At 43.2% G+C, this 16,548-nt stretch overlaps 1 protein-coding gene across 1 annotated transcript in view; it reads right to left on the bottom strand.

The window, feature by feature from the left end:
• Positions 1-4,518: 4,518 nt before the first annotated feature.
• LOC103379526 (solute carrier family 23 member 1) overlaps positions 4,519-16,548 on the bottom strand; it is a 26,838-nt gene continuing 14,808 nt past the window's right edge. The window contains exons 6-12 of the mRNA XM_025056298.1: positions 14,187-14,304; positions 12,047-12,203; positions 10,878-11,138; positions 10,075-10,232; positions 8,190-8,298; positions 5,846-5,941; positions 4,519-5,757 (exon numbers count right to left, since the gene is read on the bottom strand). Coding sequence (XP_024912066.1) covers positions 5,573-5,757; positions 5,846-5,941; positions 8,190-8,298; positions 10,075-10,232; positions 10,878-11,138; positions 12,047-12,203; positions 14,187-14,304 — 1,084 coding nt within the window. The 3' untranslated portion in view covers positions 4,519-5,572. The remainder of the gene's footprint in view (positions 5,758-5,845; positions 5,942-8,189; positions 8,299-10,074; positions 10,233-10,877; positions 11,139-12,046; positions 12,204-14,186; positions 14,305-16,548) is intronic.

The following is a 16,548-nucleotide window of genomic DNA, read 5'->3' as shown; positions in this document are numbered from 1 at the left end:
GGGGGGGGTGGGTTCAACTGGTGATTCAAATATTTAAGGCTATGAATCACTTTCCTATATATACAGTATATATATATATATATATAAAGACGTCAAATAGCTGTAATGACGTCCAATCAGAACCAAAGAAACCTAATTTAGTAACCACTGGTTTAAGTTTGATTTTAGCCAAAATCAAGTTCCTCTGGAATGTTCTTTCAGTTTAAATAAATTCTGCAAATAAACAAATCAGTCTGTTTCCTTTTTGTGCGATTTAAAAACTAAAACTACTTCAAACCTAATTAGGATCAAGTGTCTGAAGCCTTGGGTGACCTTTGACCTCAGGGCCTTCACGTGGTCAGATAGATGTGAAGAGACAATAACCTGAGTGACCTGTTGAGAGGATATGACATTAGAAGAACAGGTTTGGATTTTGGCTTAAAAACCAGAACAGATCCGGGCTGCACTGCTCTGTCGCCCCGGGGTAATTGTTGTAAATGCCCCCAGAGCCGTTGGAGCAGGTTTTCAAACCAACAAATTCACTGAGACTCTGCAGAGAGAGAGAGACCAGAGGAGTAGTTGTCATCTTAGATGTTCGTTCATACTTTCACCTCTGTGTGTGTGTGTGTGTGTGTGTTGTGTTTTTTTACTCTTGAAGTATTTCAAAGTACATGCAGTACAGATACCTCTGTCTTGGATAATAATTCAAACCCTTGATCCACAGGAAACGGTGAAGATTAGATCTGAGCTCAGATGTTTCCACAAATTGTTCCCACAGCCGTGGGTTTAAAAAGAAAACAATCTGTAATGCTACCATCTGGAAGACGAGGGCGCTAACGTGAGGATTTGTCAAGTTAACTTTGCACTCCAGTTACAGTTCACCCCTTCTCTTCTGCTGATGTTCACCACAGTGCCCCCCTTTGACCACATTCTGTGTAACAGACCACGAGTCCATGACACAACAATGTCTCGTTTGTGGTACCAAATGTGGGGGCGTGGTCAGTCAATGCTCCAACTTTAGAGTTGAGGCATGTAGAACAACGACAGCTGTTCTGTGATCAGACTCCCTGACCTACCACACCAGATCACTCTTCCTGTCTGGTCAGCTGGGTGGAGTCAGTGACATCACAGTCACCTGTGTCTCTGTCATCAGTCTCACTGGCGTCACCTGGTGCCCTGGGTATAAATACCTCCCTGCCCCGGTCTCTGTGGGATCAGTGTTTGTTTGTTTGGAGGTCATGCCTTGTGAACTGGTGACTTTGTGGTTTTTGTGCTTGTGATTTTGACTTTTTGAATAAACTACCTACACCTTGAAAAGAGTCTCTGCAGTAGTACAGCAGGCAGAACTGCAGTTGTACTGCAGTTGTACTCCTGTTCTGACAAAAATAAAGAAACAAGAAAACATTGAATCTGTAGAGAATTTGCTTTGTTGCACCTTCCTGTGCAACAGCTCTGTGCCACTAGCTAGCCTAGCATGGCTAGCTGGGCCTAGCATGGCTAGCTGGGCTTAGCATGGCTAGCTGGGCCTAGCATGCAGTTTCCTCACACCTTAGGGTTTTGTGTTGGTGTCCCTGTGCACTGTGTGACCTCAGCGTAGTGGCTGCTCCAGGTCCACGTCCACTCCTGGATTAAAACAAGAAGAGGTGAACTCCATGACCTCATGATCTGTCCCTGGTGGCCTGTACCAGGGCTTTAGCCCCGACTGGACACCGATTAGACAGATCGTACGGTAGGCAAACAGAAGTTAAAGATTAACTCCTGCTGTTACTGCTGATCTCCACAAGGTTCTACGACTTATCATCTTATCAACGGTCCAGAACTGTTTACAGAACTGTGTAAAACCTGTAGGCTGGAAACACAAGCTGTTCCTAGCAGCTAGCAGCTAGCACTGTTCACCTTTTCTCACTCAAATATTATCTTTTTGTCCCACATTTTATTATTATAGGCCCCACCTTTGGTCCACAATCCACATGTTTTTCCCAATATAAACCCCAGCAGTTTCTGTTCATTTTTGTTCTTTATTATTTAAAGACAAAGGTACGCTGCCCCCTACAACTCTTCACAGTACTGCATGTCTTCTTTGAAGGAGACCAAAACCAAAGGACTAAAAGACTTAGAACCTACAAATTAAGGAGGATTTGTTTAAAAATGTATGAAAAATCTCATTTTTGTTGTAATTGTTGTAAATTATTGATATTAAGACCAATTGTAAATAGTTTTAAAGTTGTTTAAAAACTGTTCCTGATTAGAACATGTTTCTGTTTCACCTGCTCTGATTTCCTTTGTAACAAATAGTTTAACATTTTTCTCACTGCTTGATTTAAGTAAATCCAATGATGAAGTGTGAGACACACGTTACTACTGAAGTGAAACTCTCTTCTATTCCACCATAAACATGACTGTAGTTAGTCATCAACGGTCATTGACAGAGTGAATCCATCCACATCTGTATATATATATTAACACACACACACATATATATATGTACTGGATGTTTCCGGCCTGGCCCTCAACTTTGATACATTAAAAACCTACTTTTGTGCGTTTGTTTTCAAGATTAAAAAAAATCTCACGTTGCTCAAGCTGAACATGAAACACGATGAAAACATGAAGTCAGAGTTCAAAAGGAAAAGAGATGATTTTTTTTTTTGGTCAAAGTAACGGTGGACTGACGGCACGCTTCCCAAATATTTGTAACCTTTGATCGAGTGGCCGAGTTGGACGCTGCCCATCAGCACCCGCTCAATGTCTGATGAATGTCCGATGGTTCTAGAGCCTTCTAGACTAATTCAATATGTTGTACCCTGAAGTAAAGCTGCATAAAGTAGATTAAGCAACAATCCTGCACCATCTGTACTCCCTCACCGGTTGGTCGGTGTTCTACGGCAGGGAATCAATCGTTTGCTCTGATTTCCAAAAGGCATAGACATGACAGCAGTGTTTATTCAGTTCAGACGTGTCAAACATCCACGACGCTGGGTGACGGACTCTCGCCCACCTCACCTTCAGGGCCTGGTGGCCGCAGATGCCTTTTGACATAATGAACCGTCCCGTCTGGCAAGTCCAATCCCGACTTAGATTTAGTAATCCAGTTAGTTATGTGCCAACTCAGTTGGAAGGTTAGACAACCATCTTAAAAGTATATCTTTGCCCTGACCAGATGACGGTTTTACAGTCAGACTTGGCACCGGTTCCAAACACGTGGTTTTTACAATTCAGTTCCTGCAGAGACAAACAACCGGGACGCACTCCTTTACTCAGCGTGTCCAATAATTACACTGTAGATTTTCACTGTAGATTCTACAGTGAAAACACGTAAATGTCCTGGTCAATGAACAGGTGGTGAAAGAAACAACCTTTAAAAATGGCCTCAGTAAAGATCAACTTTACGTTTTACATGATGAGAAACCTGCGATCCCACGAGGGATTGAACATCAGGAGAAGAGAACCTTTGATCTCCCCAAAGATTTGTCTTTTTGAGATGTTTTTGATATTTCTGTCTCTGTTTCTGAAGAGGCTGAAATACTAATCTGTCCTGTGAAAACCTGCTGCCACGGAGCCTGAAAAGAAGGAAAGAACAGATTATCAAGAAGCACTATCAGTGAGACACAACCATGAAAGCTCCAACTTCAAAGCTGGGTTTATGGAGCACGGAAAAGTCCGGCTGCAGGTTTTCTTTTTCATTACGATATTGACCAAAACATAACGTTCAGATTAAAATGACGACACGCAGCAAGTGAACCAACTTTGTTGTTGTCGTGGGCAACGATTCACTCCACGTGAGTGAATCGTTGTTTGGAGTGTGGTGTGAAAACAGTCACGGCTGCAGATTTTCACACTGTACCTACGTTGATCAGTACCATGTTTTCCCATTTGCCGTTTGGAATTCCGGACTATACGTCCAACTGTTTTTCATCCTGGGTATATTTTAAAATATCTAATTTGACATTTTCACAGTGACAGCCGCTAGAGGGCATTGGTGCGACTTATAGTCCAGAAAATACACCAAATCTTTTTGTTCTCAACACGTTGTTTAGAACAGAGCACTTGTTTAACTAGTTAAGTTATTGGATGTTAATAACTATATGTATAAGAACCAGTTGAAGAGCAGTCCATCCTGGAAAAGTTCTGGTTCTTAGTGGCTTTTTCTTTTTTCTCAAGTGAACGGGACTTCGGTGAGATATTTCATCTATTGATCAGGACTTTTGTTTGTTTATTGTTCAAGTTCCACTGAGGAAAAATGTTTATAAAACCAACTGACTAAAAATACTCCAATTTCCACAACATCTGTTTCAGGTTAAGACAATTCATTGTTTTAGAGTAACTTAAAAGACAAAATGTATTAATAAAACATTTAAAATATGACATTGTTAATTGAACAGATTTGAACAATTTTAATGAGTTTATTGATGATAAATCTTTGGAAAAAACAAACAAAACATATCCACAATTTACTGGAATAACTGAGAGAAACAAACACAATATTTAACACAAGAGTTAAAATAATGATTAAACGATTCAAATGTTTTCACTAAACAGAAAATAGAAATGCTGGGATAAAAGTTGATTAAAAAAAATGACACAGTTCCGTAGTCGTAACGTTGTCTGTACAACTCACGATCAGGAACGCTGAGAAAAACAAGATACTGTACAGGATTTTAAACCTTTGGAGGAATCCTAGTCAGAACTGTGTCCCTGGACGACTTATTTTAGAGGAGGAGCTGAGAATGTCGTGAAATCTGAGCAGGAAGTTCCGTCCAAAACTCTTTGCTTTGCCATTTAATTTAAGCGTAGTTTTTGGACCTTCCCCACTGGGGTCAGCGTTCAGTGGACAACAACAGTGACAGAATGTGAGCGTCCGTGGAGTCAGTGTTTGACCTAGCCTTTGTTGGATACGGTAAAGTTGGACCATCTGGTAATCCACGTAGAGATGACCTTCCTGATCAAACCTACCCCCAGAGGTAGGATTCACATGCCCCCTCTCCACTGAGGTTGCCCTTCAATAAGAAACGATATTAGTAGCAATAAAAGCACCCCCTACAGCCAGTGTCTGGTATGTCCCTCGTTGGCTACTGTACTCCCAGTCAGGGCTCGTGGGTGAGGACCAGCCTCCCGTATTTTCTACCTGTTTCAATGTTGTTTGTTTCTTACACAAATTAATTCCAATTATCAATAATCCAGAATTCAGAAGCTAAAACACCTTTGATTTTTTGTACTAGTATCTTTACATACAGTACATATATATATACATATATATACTACATTAATTTGACATGAATTTAAACGTAATCAAGGCGCTCTAAAATGGAAAACAGTGGAGAGATGTTTTTAGGATTTTGTTAAAAAAGAGAAGAGGAAAGTTAGGCAGAGAAACGCCACTGAGGTCCGGCTTCGTGCGCTCGACTCACACTGACATTTTTCTGTGTTCAAACAACAGTTAAAAACCCACTGTATTTGCTGAGGAGTTGGATTGAGAGCAGATGGATGTTTTTGAAGAACTTTCCAGGTACAACTTTCATTTTTCTCAGTCTACTGTTTGACTTTACTGGGACCAAAGGGCAAGTGTTAGCCTAACCTCTGTGTAGGCCCTCGTTCACTTGGATGCCCCCTGTTGGGTGGTCTTGTAAGAAGGAAGAAAGGGCAGGTATTGGAAACATTTAAACCGCTGTAAAAGAGCGTTACAGAAGGGAATGTCGTAGCAGGACTGGTCACATGTGCTTTTGCTGTCCTCATGACCCATGACCTTCCACTTGTTGATGCCCCGCTCTTTGGCAGTTCCTTCAAACAAACAAACAAACAAAATCGCATGAGTTGTCTGAGCTCACTGACGTTTTTCTCTGACACCGACACAGACACAGACACAGACCTGGAATGGTGTTGTCCAGAACAAAGCCAAAGAATCCTCCGATAAACATGTGCGTAGTGAAGAGCACCACGATCACCTGATCTAGTTCCTTCATTCCTAATCAAAACAAAGACAACAGAAGTCAAGTCAACAACACCTTTTTTATCACTCAACACAGTGATGTCTGTAAATCTTGTGACGGCATCTCCTTTGCTCTTGCCTCCTGCACAATAAGGTCAGAGATCAGGCTTTAGTTCAGCCTTGTAAAAAGAAATACAAGCTCCCTCAAATCAAAACCAAGAGCAAGTGGGGCCTGCGAGTAAATCCTGAAGGACAGGATAACAGCCAATCCATTCAGTCTCTGGCTCCGATCTGTCTGTTGGAAGGATCTCACACTTTTTAGATTTCAAGGCCGTACGACCCATATATGCCTGTCTGTGTGAGGATTCACCATGATGTTCATTTGGTTTTTTTTTTAATGCAAACAGTGTTGAATTTACTGCGAACCTTTGAGACTTAAAAAAACTCTGATCAAATAAAATGTCAGAAGATAAAACTTGAAAAAAAGAACAAAACGATTTGGTAATTATATCAGACACTTCAGACTGTGAAGAAATGAAGGTCATTAAAACTGGAAAAACATAATCATTAAAAACAACGGAAGAACTTGGCTGCGGGTTCACTCCTGTTCACTGGTTTTGTCAGGAGAAATGTCAAGTTCTAGACAAGAGTGACTTTGAGTGCAGTTTGATCTGATACAGGAACACATCGGTCATGGTGCGTCTCATGAAGGCGGTTGTTTATTGGTCAATAAGCAGCTTTAGTAAACACCGGACCTTTGGAACTCCTGTTAAGGGACTGTAATCGGACATTCCTACCAAGGGTCAACGGACTGACTGCATTGCTTTGATTAATGCCAAAGAACGGGTTCAGGAATTAAACACACACACACACACACACACACATTTGTACACACTGCAAGTCAAAGTCTTTCTGTTCATCTGAAAATGTCTGGACCAGTCTGTCCAGTCGAGCACCTACGCTCTTCGTAGGCCGAGGCTTTGGAAACACTCCGAGACGCCGAGTCCTTTATCTCAGCCTCAGGACGATTACGTCCCACTGACACAGGGGCTCGCCAAGAGGATTGGACGCTAAGCAGCCTAGACCTCAAAGAACCAGACAAACCCTCATGCCCAGTGTTGAACTCTGGATTAGCACTTTCCTTGGAGACACTCGCATCACATGACTCATGGGATCAAGGTCTTATGTTCGCAGAAACGAGCCGTTTAATCTGGAGGATTGCTCTTTTGAGGATGGTGTCCGTGGTGATCAGACATGAAGGACCATCAACTGATGACCCAGGATTGATCTCTTCCTATTTTTTTCCTAAGAGCTTTGATTGGTCAGACTTTGTTGCATTAAAAGTTCAAGCGGTAAATCGGATCGGTGGGATTAATTAGGATTAATGGATGGATTAGCGTAAATGGTTTCCACCAAAATTGTGTCTGTAACAGTAGGTGTGTGAACATCAGCGTATCATCTTATAGAAGGAGGATTTTCTACAAACGTTGCTGACGTCTTTTTAGTAGTGACAGTAGACATCATCCAAATATGTTAACATATGTTACATGTATCAGTGCTTATCAAAACAAACACTGATACGTAATTACAGTGACTAAACATTCACACAGACGGTCTAATGTGTCCGTCGCTGCAGGGCCATCTGAGAATTTACTGCTAGTAAATTCTCACCTAAAGTAACTGCTCCAACAGGTCATAACAAGCCTTTAAATACGTCTCCATCACAACCTGGAAACACTCAAACCTTATAATCCGATCACAGACTTGTGTTAGGAAACTCTGATTAGGACAACACTCTGGTCTGTAGATATGTCATATACACCTTGACCTGTGGCTGAACCACTGACCCACTGAACCACCAAGAAAAGCTTTAAATGAAAGTGAATCAATTAAAAATGCAGCAATTGGACAAAATGTCAGACACACGACAGCGTGAGACGGTTTGACCGAAGAGAAGATTCACCACCAATAGGAACAAAGCAGTAATTACGACCATAAGTCAGCTAGCATGTTGTTGGTCAGAGGAGTGTCACATCATATTCAATATATATTTATATATATGTAGATGAATATATATTGCAGTATATTTCTGACAGATACACAGTAAAAACATCATCCTCTTTGTAGAAAATGTCAATTCCTTTCAAGCAGATTTATTCCCTTCTATGAAGACGATGTGCCGACGTTCGTACACCTGCAGTACATATAGGTGGCCACTAAGGCCTTGTTTACATGACACGATCCCTTCATTGGTTAGCTAGTCTTACTGTGAGAACAATCTGACCTGTGTCGATGATGCCAGGGTTGGAGTGGAACCACGTGGGCAACACCAGTCCACTGAAGGTGGAGAAGCCCAGAATGAGGAGATTTCGTGATGAGTTCAAGTCCACGTACTACATGAAGAGGGGAAACAGTGGGGAAAAAAAGAAGAAAACGGTCAACGGTGGCTGCACGGACGCACAGAAACACAGTGACACTGTTGGATCACTGACTGACTCCGGTGGAACCGCTCACATTTGGTCCCACTGGTGTACCAGGACGTGGGACTATGATGTGATGATTATGAACTTTCATCTGGAGACAATTACTTCTGTGTGTACTCGGGTACTCGGTGTACTCAGGGTACTGGGTGTACTCGGTGTCCTCTGTGTACTGGGTGTACTCGGTGTACTCGGTGTACTCGGTGTCCTCTGTGTACTGGGTGTACTGGGTGGACTGGGGGTACTGGGTGTACTCGGTGTCCTCTGTGTACTGGGTGTACTGGGTGGACTGGGGGTACTGGGTGTACTCGGTGTACTCAGTGTACTGGGTGTACTCTGTGTACTGGGGCTCTCCAGCCAAAGTCTAGTATAAATATTTGTTGCAGAGACAGGCAGTAAAATAGAGCTTGAAGACTTTACTGGTGTGGAGCAGACACTTGTTTAACATGAATATTCTGACATGATCTTTGACCTCCGTCTCCTTCTTGGACTGTAAGGAGCAGAGGAGATTTGGACGACCCCAGAGTGTGAATGAAGGATGTGACTTTCAGAAGATGTTCAGCAGTTCTGGGACTGATCCAGTCCACGACAAGCTTTAGCCAGGACTGTGACTTCATCTTGATTAATCATGATTAATCATCAACTTGCATCAATACATTATTACCTTTCATTATTAGCTTACTTTAACACAACAGAAAAATAGTAAACAAAGTAATTCGTCACAGGGTTCTTAAACTCCCGGCCCGAGGGCCACTGCTGGCACACAATATCAGGGCCCGAGGGCCACTGCTGGCACACAATCCACCCACGTGGGCCTACAACTAGATATCAGTACAATGTAGAGTGACGCCCCCTGTTGTTAGTTTTTGGCTCCTCATTGTGCCCCCAGTCCCATTCGAGTTCGAGACCCCTGATTTATTCTCCCAGCACCAGAGACTAGTTTAGTTACTAAAGGGATAGAGTACTCAGAGTACTAGAGTACTAGAGTACTGACCCCTCGAATCATCCGTGGTCACGTGTTCAAAAATGTTAAACTTTTCAGTGAGACTAGCATGTTGATGCTATGCTATCTCACCTGACATCAAATGGCAGAGGTAAACAGTTGCTCGACAGTTTTCACGTGGGTTTGAGTGTCCAGTCGGACGACAAACCAGTCTCTGGGCCTTTGTGTTTGTAAACTAATGTTCACAAACATGGTTTCCTGCTGTAGGAACTCACACCTGTGTCGCAATGCTACAAAAATAGCACCTGTAATTTATAGCATGCGTGCTACCTTTTATTACGGTTAAAATCTTCCCTGTTGGAAAAAAATAAAATCTGTACTTTAGCACACCGCACTCGTAAAGTCTTTTAGTGTTGAGCATGTGAAGACCTGTCGGTGGTGGTTCCAGCGGCTTTGTTTGTAAAGTTTGTTTTAATATAATTCCGACTTTTTAGTCGTGCCCTTCAGGTCTCCTGTCTGTTGGTGGATAAATGTGTCTCAGGGTGGTCCTTGACCCGTGTCCTGCCTATGTGAACTCTCTAGGTCTGATATTTATTTTTATTAGTATTTGTAATATATATTTATTTATTTTTAATTAGGTAATTCAAAAATATAGATTTTATTTGATGTGTTACCGTTTTGTAAACTAGAGCAAACTAAAGTAAATAAAAAATGATTTTGCATGACGAGAATTCAAACCTATTTACCTGAAGATTTGAAATCCCCACGGCTGCAATCATCCCAAACATCACCAGGAACATGCCTCCGATGACGGGGTCTGGGATGGTGATGAATACTGCTCCAAACTTTCCAAAGATTCCTAGAACGATCATAAGAATCCCAGTGGTCTGGAGGACCAGTCTGGCTTCCAACCTGGAAAAAAAAAAAAAAAGACCCAAACAAATCATAATGACACTTTTTTGGCACAAACCTCAACGTCTTTGTCTTTTATTTTGCACACTGTGCAATAAACAGTTAATGGTTGACATAAAAAGCATTTTCACAGGTGGCGGCGGCAGAACACTGACACAGAAGTCTTTAGTCTGTGCCATGGTACGACAGGCTGTTATTTTATTTAAAGCTTTAAAAAAAAGAAAGAACAAATAAATCTATAGACTGACAACATTATTATGTGTCTGTCATTACACCTTTTTACTGCCGGTGACAACATCTATTTTTTATTCCCTAAATCACTATGAGAAAAGTGAGGACCAATGAAATGTCCTCTCCCATTCACTGTGTTGATCTTTTTGGTAGATCTAAGTATTTATTTCTTGTTTGAACCTGTTCACAAAAAGTTTGAATCGTCAATCATCCAGGAACCAGGAACCGATTCATCCATTTGACATTGATTCCTGTGGAGAAAATGGTTTCAGTTTTTGAACTTTGCGGTTCATGAACAGAAACAAATGAAAATTTAAGTTTCAGCCTGCTGAAGGTTTTTGTTGAGTTTGGCTCATGTCGTGTTGCTGAAGAAACGATCAATGACAAAAAACAAAGATGGCAGAGCAGCAGACCTTGGTTATGCCGAGCGCAGCGATGTTCTGGCTGTAGGAGGTGGTGCCGTTGCCGGTTCCCCACAATGCGGCAATGATGCAGCCGATGCCCTCTATGGCAATGCCCCTGTTGATGGCATGAGTCGGTGGGGGAGGGGCACCAGACAGTCGGGCACAGGCGTAATAGTCACCGATGGACTCCATGGTAGAGGCCAAGACGCCCGCCATCATGCCCATCACGGAGGACACGCTCACTGTGGGCGCGCCCCACTGACCTGTGGGTAAAGAAATAGACCAACTGTAGGATTCTACACATGAACCCAAACGTCCCCCTGACTCCCCCTCACTCCCCCTGACTCCCCCTGACTCCCCCTGACTCTCTGATTACCCAAGCCTCCCCACCTGTGTCTTGTTAGTCCTCTCTATATAAACCTCCCACATTCCTTTTCTCCCAGTCCCGCTCTTCTACCCTCAGTGAAGAGGTTTTCTGTTTTAAAACACATTCACTTTGCACTGAATCTTTATATTTGACTTGTCACGTGGATGTGAGCTGAGATCCACTGAAGAAACCTTAGAAAAGGAAAAGTCAAGAAACAAAGGTCTCTGTGGCCAAACAAACATTTAATTCTTAGAGCATGAACTGTGAAACTGAGCAAGAAAGTGAAATGTCAGCAGAGATTGAACTTCAGATTTGACTGAGATTGTTTTGACATGGTGAGAATTTTAGAAATGATTTCCTCAATAAAACTAAGGAGCTATGAGGAAATAAAAAGTGTTAAAAACTCTGTGACTGGCAGTTCACTGTTAGAGTCAGTGAACCATAAATGTCTGAACCTTCATAGAAGGAACTCATTGAGAATTTCTGTTGGGAATTTTACAACTAACACATTGATATGAAACCGTCTCCCCTGACTGGTCTTTCCAGAATTCCACACATCCAAATATCACTGTTTCAACTGAAAACACTGAAAACACTAAAGTCTGACCTTGATTTATTTATGACTGACTATTTGTTTCAGTGAATCCATTCAACGTTTGGGGGGATGTCGTAAAGCTTGACATGTGAGGTCATGTCAAGGTCACATCCTTCCAAAGTTGATGTTTTAAATCTCTCACTCATGAACAGAGATGGATGGCTGTGTTGTAGTGACACTGGAGTCATTGGAGTGGTTTCGTTCCTCACCTGGATAAGGCACATGGAACCACGGGGAGTTTGTCACGGCGTCTAAACTGATGTCGGTCCGGGCGGAGTAGCCGTACTCAGTGGACTGGGACGGCAGGACGTCAAAGACGGTGAGTAAGAAGCAGACCAGCCAGCCGCCACACATGCCGAACAAGGCCTGAAAAATGACATCGCTACGTTTCAAAGAGAACTTCAATTGCCATAAAACTTTTCCTATCATCTTCATGAATGTAACGTCTGGCTAGTGTCAGAGTCAGCTCCATGTCTTTACACTTTTTCTAGGAAAACTCTGACCGACGCCAGGAGGCGTGGCACATAGGGTATGGGATGCACCCCACGTCTGGTGCCCTAGACCCGACAAAAGTAATGAACAAGTCGCCAACAAGAGAAAACATTTGAATGTGAAGCCTGAAGCCTTTGAAGCTAATCTTTTAGTCCACGTGTTTAGAAAAGTAGGCAGGAAGTTTGGCTGACGTGTCGTTGTACAGGGAGGCTGTTAAATCTTTTGTTAAATGTTTGTTTGTTTTTGCAAGTCATTTAATGGTGCTAGGTGGCAGTACTTACTATGAACAAATATGTCCTCTAGGTGGCAGTAATATAGCTTAAAATGATGAACAGCAGGCATCAATCCTACCCAAGCCAAATCTCAAAAGAGTTTTGACAATTAGCATTTTTATTTTAATTCTGGATTTATCCATTTTTGTCCTGAATGAATCAGAAAAGTAAAAAAAACAAACAAACAAACAAACAAAAAACATGGTGTAAAAAAAAGAGTGAACACAGCCGTCCTTGTCAAAATGAGGGAACAAACGTATACATGTGACGTCATGGCAGAATGCTGTACGGGGACGACGTCATAAACCGAGAACCCCCCCCCCCCCCACCTCCCGTATTCAGGTGGTAAAAGTAGTGTGCTGCGGCCCCTGCAGAGGGCAACTACTTCTGTTTAATAAAACCTGCATAAACGTAGATTACATGGCAGCGAAGAAGAAATCAGCGTGGGTGAGTGGTGACAGATCCAGGATTAAAAACCACAGATCTGCCATTCAGCCGTGGTTTTGTATAGATGAAGTGAAAGTGACTCAGAGTTCTTGAGTTCACAGAAAGGTGTGGAATTAGATGTTTGACATTGACCTTTGTTTGGCTTTTATAAAGAGGGCCGTGTTTTATGGCTGTCATAAAGCTGTTTCCTCTCTTCACTCTTTGAGTCAACATTTATGGGTTTCTTTTATTTTGGCTGCATGTACAAAGACAGAAGGACTGGAGACTAACCCTGACCCTGTCACAGTTTACCCCAGACTGCAGGAGTGTCCTGTGGCAGCCTGGGCATCAACCCAGTCTGTGATCAACTGACTCTCCCTTATCTCTGGAATCAAACCTTTGTCCAGACAAAGGGAAAGACCGACCTGCCCGTCAAACTCACGTTCCATCCTTCCCTCAGTGCTGAACCTGTCATGTTAGTCCTAAGTTGTTCTGGTGTCACACACACACACATATATATATATATATATGATGAATGTTGAATGAAGGGACGATAGACGGTGAGGTCGGAGAGAGACTCCTCCAAACCAAACTGAAGTTCATACCTCGTGGCTACAGAGGTGCAGCGTGTGGTGGACAAACCACCAACTCCACCCAAAGTTAAAGGAGGTGAAATAGGAGAAGGAGAGTCTTCGTTTGACACCGTGTTGCACGACTAGAGGCTCCAGAGAAGTGTACTGTATGACAAGTACATGAAGCAGTACATGAAGCAGTAGTTTAACCTGGCTGCTAATAACCACCTTGATGAAGGTTCTGTTTTATTTCATCCCGCAGCCTTAGATCATGTGATTAGTAACACATGTTTACCCACTGTTTCATGTCAAGATGGCGGCTGTAAAAAGGTCACTGTTTTTCCCCAACTTCAAACTGAAGAATTTCCTCCTTCAGGCCTCCCAGACGTGTGTGTGTGTGTGTGTGTGTGTGTGTGTCTCCACCATGTAGGAACAGAAGGATGAGCGCTGCAGCCCAACACGTTGGTGAAGGTTTGCGGTTTAGAAAGTACGTACCTAATCACTGGTCCGAAGGCTCTGAAACTTCATGATTTTCAAGTGGTGTAAAACAGCGTTCATGTTTGAATGTAGTAACGGAAGAAACTCACAGAAAACAGTTTGAAGAGCGGATACTGGAACACCTTCCATTTCTTGTCCTTGTAGGCAATCATTGGAACGTTGACTTTACCAAGATACTGGGAGAAGAGGAGGATGAGGCAGACGGTCCTGTAGAAACACACACGTGGAACGGAACGTCTGTAAATGACTCTCGGAGGTTCCTCTCTAAACAGTTTGGTCGTTTGGGGACAGGGTCAAAGGTCAGGATTGTCAATAATGAGTGGAGCGGCTCCGTGGTTGAACCAAACTAATTCTAAGCTTCTCACACCGCTGACTGCGTCCAGACATGAGAACCTGTTGAAGCATCTGGACTCTGACAGGAAGTGGCTGAAGGGCTGACCCCCCCTCCCCCCCCCTGACCTCATCACTGCAGCAGGAAACAATGTGAAGGCATGTTATTTGATTAGACCGCTAAGAATCTAGAACAAGCTGTGATTGGTGCCAGCTGACGGTCATATTTTTCACTTTTTAGGACAAACCCTACATTCAGTCCTAGGATGGAGCGCCCCCTTCAGCACCGCTTCCTCCAAGACAGAAACGCTGTGTGTGGACATGTGCCCTCACAGTCCCCCGCCTTTGAATGGGATTTCGTGCTGTGCATGTGAACTCTGCATGCTGTGCATGAAAGGACTGCACACTGTGCATGAAATACGGCGTGTACTGCCCCGGACCGTGTTTCACGTAACGAAGCAGTCGTTCAAATCCGATTGAAACACTTAACGGCACGGCTGGAATGCTGCCGCGGGATCAACTTATGACCACGGAATCAGTCTCAACCGTCTGCTCGCACATAAGAAATGACAGATATGTCCTAGGATGAGAATGAGCCAGCTCTCATGGAGTGTGACACATCAGGACGGAGCGAGGGCGATCTTCTTGATGACAGGGCGGGGCGCTGCAGGAGATGACGCCGTGATATCACAGACACCAGTGTGAGATTTGATCTACGGGCTGGTCTGGCCCTCATGACTTTTTCAGCTGTGAAAAACTCAAATTCCATGACCTCTGAGCTGCTGGTCAGTGGTGTTTTCAACAACCCCCCCCCCCCACCCTCCCCCCCCTGATATTTATACTATGATATACTGTTGAGTAATATACACTGGGATATAAATTAGATATATAACAGCTGACAAATAAAGACGCAGTCTCCTCAAGTTTATGTCCTTGACACATATATCCTCTTGTAGGCTCATCATAAGGTGCTACACCTGCATCTGAGCCCCCCCCCCGCCACCCCCCCTCCCACATATGCACTGATGCGTCTGTTAGTCAAAGCCCAAAAGTTCACAAGAGTTTTTAAATTTAAAATATGTTGAACAAGCAGTTTAGAGAGCAAAGGGTACAATATAGCAGCATCTAGTGGAGAAGTGAAGAACATGTTATAAAGCACATTTTGCACTCATTTAGCAGCACTGCAACATTAACACTTCATCAGAACCCAGTGGTACTGCTGTCATTTCCAGTTGAGTGTGTGGGAGGTTTTTCTTTTTTGTTTTTGTTTTTGTTTTTCCACACTGCTGGGTCAAATTACAAAGATAAGATCTGTGCGTCTTCTTCTGTNGGGAGGGGGGGCTGAGACGGATATGTCTGATTACCATCCATATATGGCACAGAAAGGTTGGGGGTGCTGCTGACCTTTGTGAAGCCCCAAGATCGCTCTGTTTATCTGGAGACAGCGGTGGAGGAAATGATGGCAGATTCTGATTTGCCAGTGCGGGGGCCAAAGGTAAAAGAAGAACGGGAGATAACGTGACACAGTGTGTTAGACTAACAGTAGCTTTGGAGTCTGGTTGGATTTAGCATAAGGTCCAAGAAAAAAAGGAAAGTTAAGTCAAGACAATTCTATTTTCTCAGGCAAGAAGCCATTGGTCTGAGAGACTCTTTCTGGAGAAGATCATGCCAACCTTGGTTTCCAATGACCATGAATGAAGAAGACTGAGAACCTGGTGAGGAATTGTCTTCAGGAAGACAAACTTCTGGACCCAAAGACTTGTAGGACTGTCCAGTAAAGGGTTGGCTGGAACTACACCTTAAACCTGTCACGGTATCGTTGCCCTTTGTCTGTTGTTGTCGAGTTAAGTTTGAGCGCTGGACATGTGTAGGGTGACCAATTAACAACGTGAGTAACCTACATGTGTAGGGTGACCAATTAACAACGCGAGTAACCCGGAGTCAGCCAATCACGAGTCCTGGAGTGTCGTACTGTAGAATCAAGATGTTCCCCTCACTGAATTCTTCACATCCACTCATTATCATACTTTATGGAGAGCCAGTGTGGAAAAGACTCATTTGACCGGAGCCCCCCACCAAAAGAGAACTTGATCACGGTGCACAGGCAAACGTTTCTTTTTA

Source organism: Cynoglossus semilaevis, chromosome 6, assembly GCF_000523025.1.
Source record: "Cynoglossus semilaevis isolate Cse_v1.0 chromosome 6, Cse_v1.0, whole genome shotgun sequence".
Taxonomy (NCBI): Eukaryota; Metazoa; Chordata; class Actinopteri; order Pleuronectiformes; family Cynoglossidae; genus Cynoglossus; species Cynoglossus semilaevis.
Note: the sequence above shows the minus strand (reverse complement) of the source record. Positions and strands in the feature narration are given on the sequence as shown.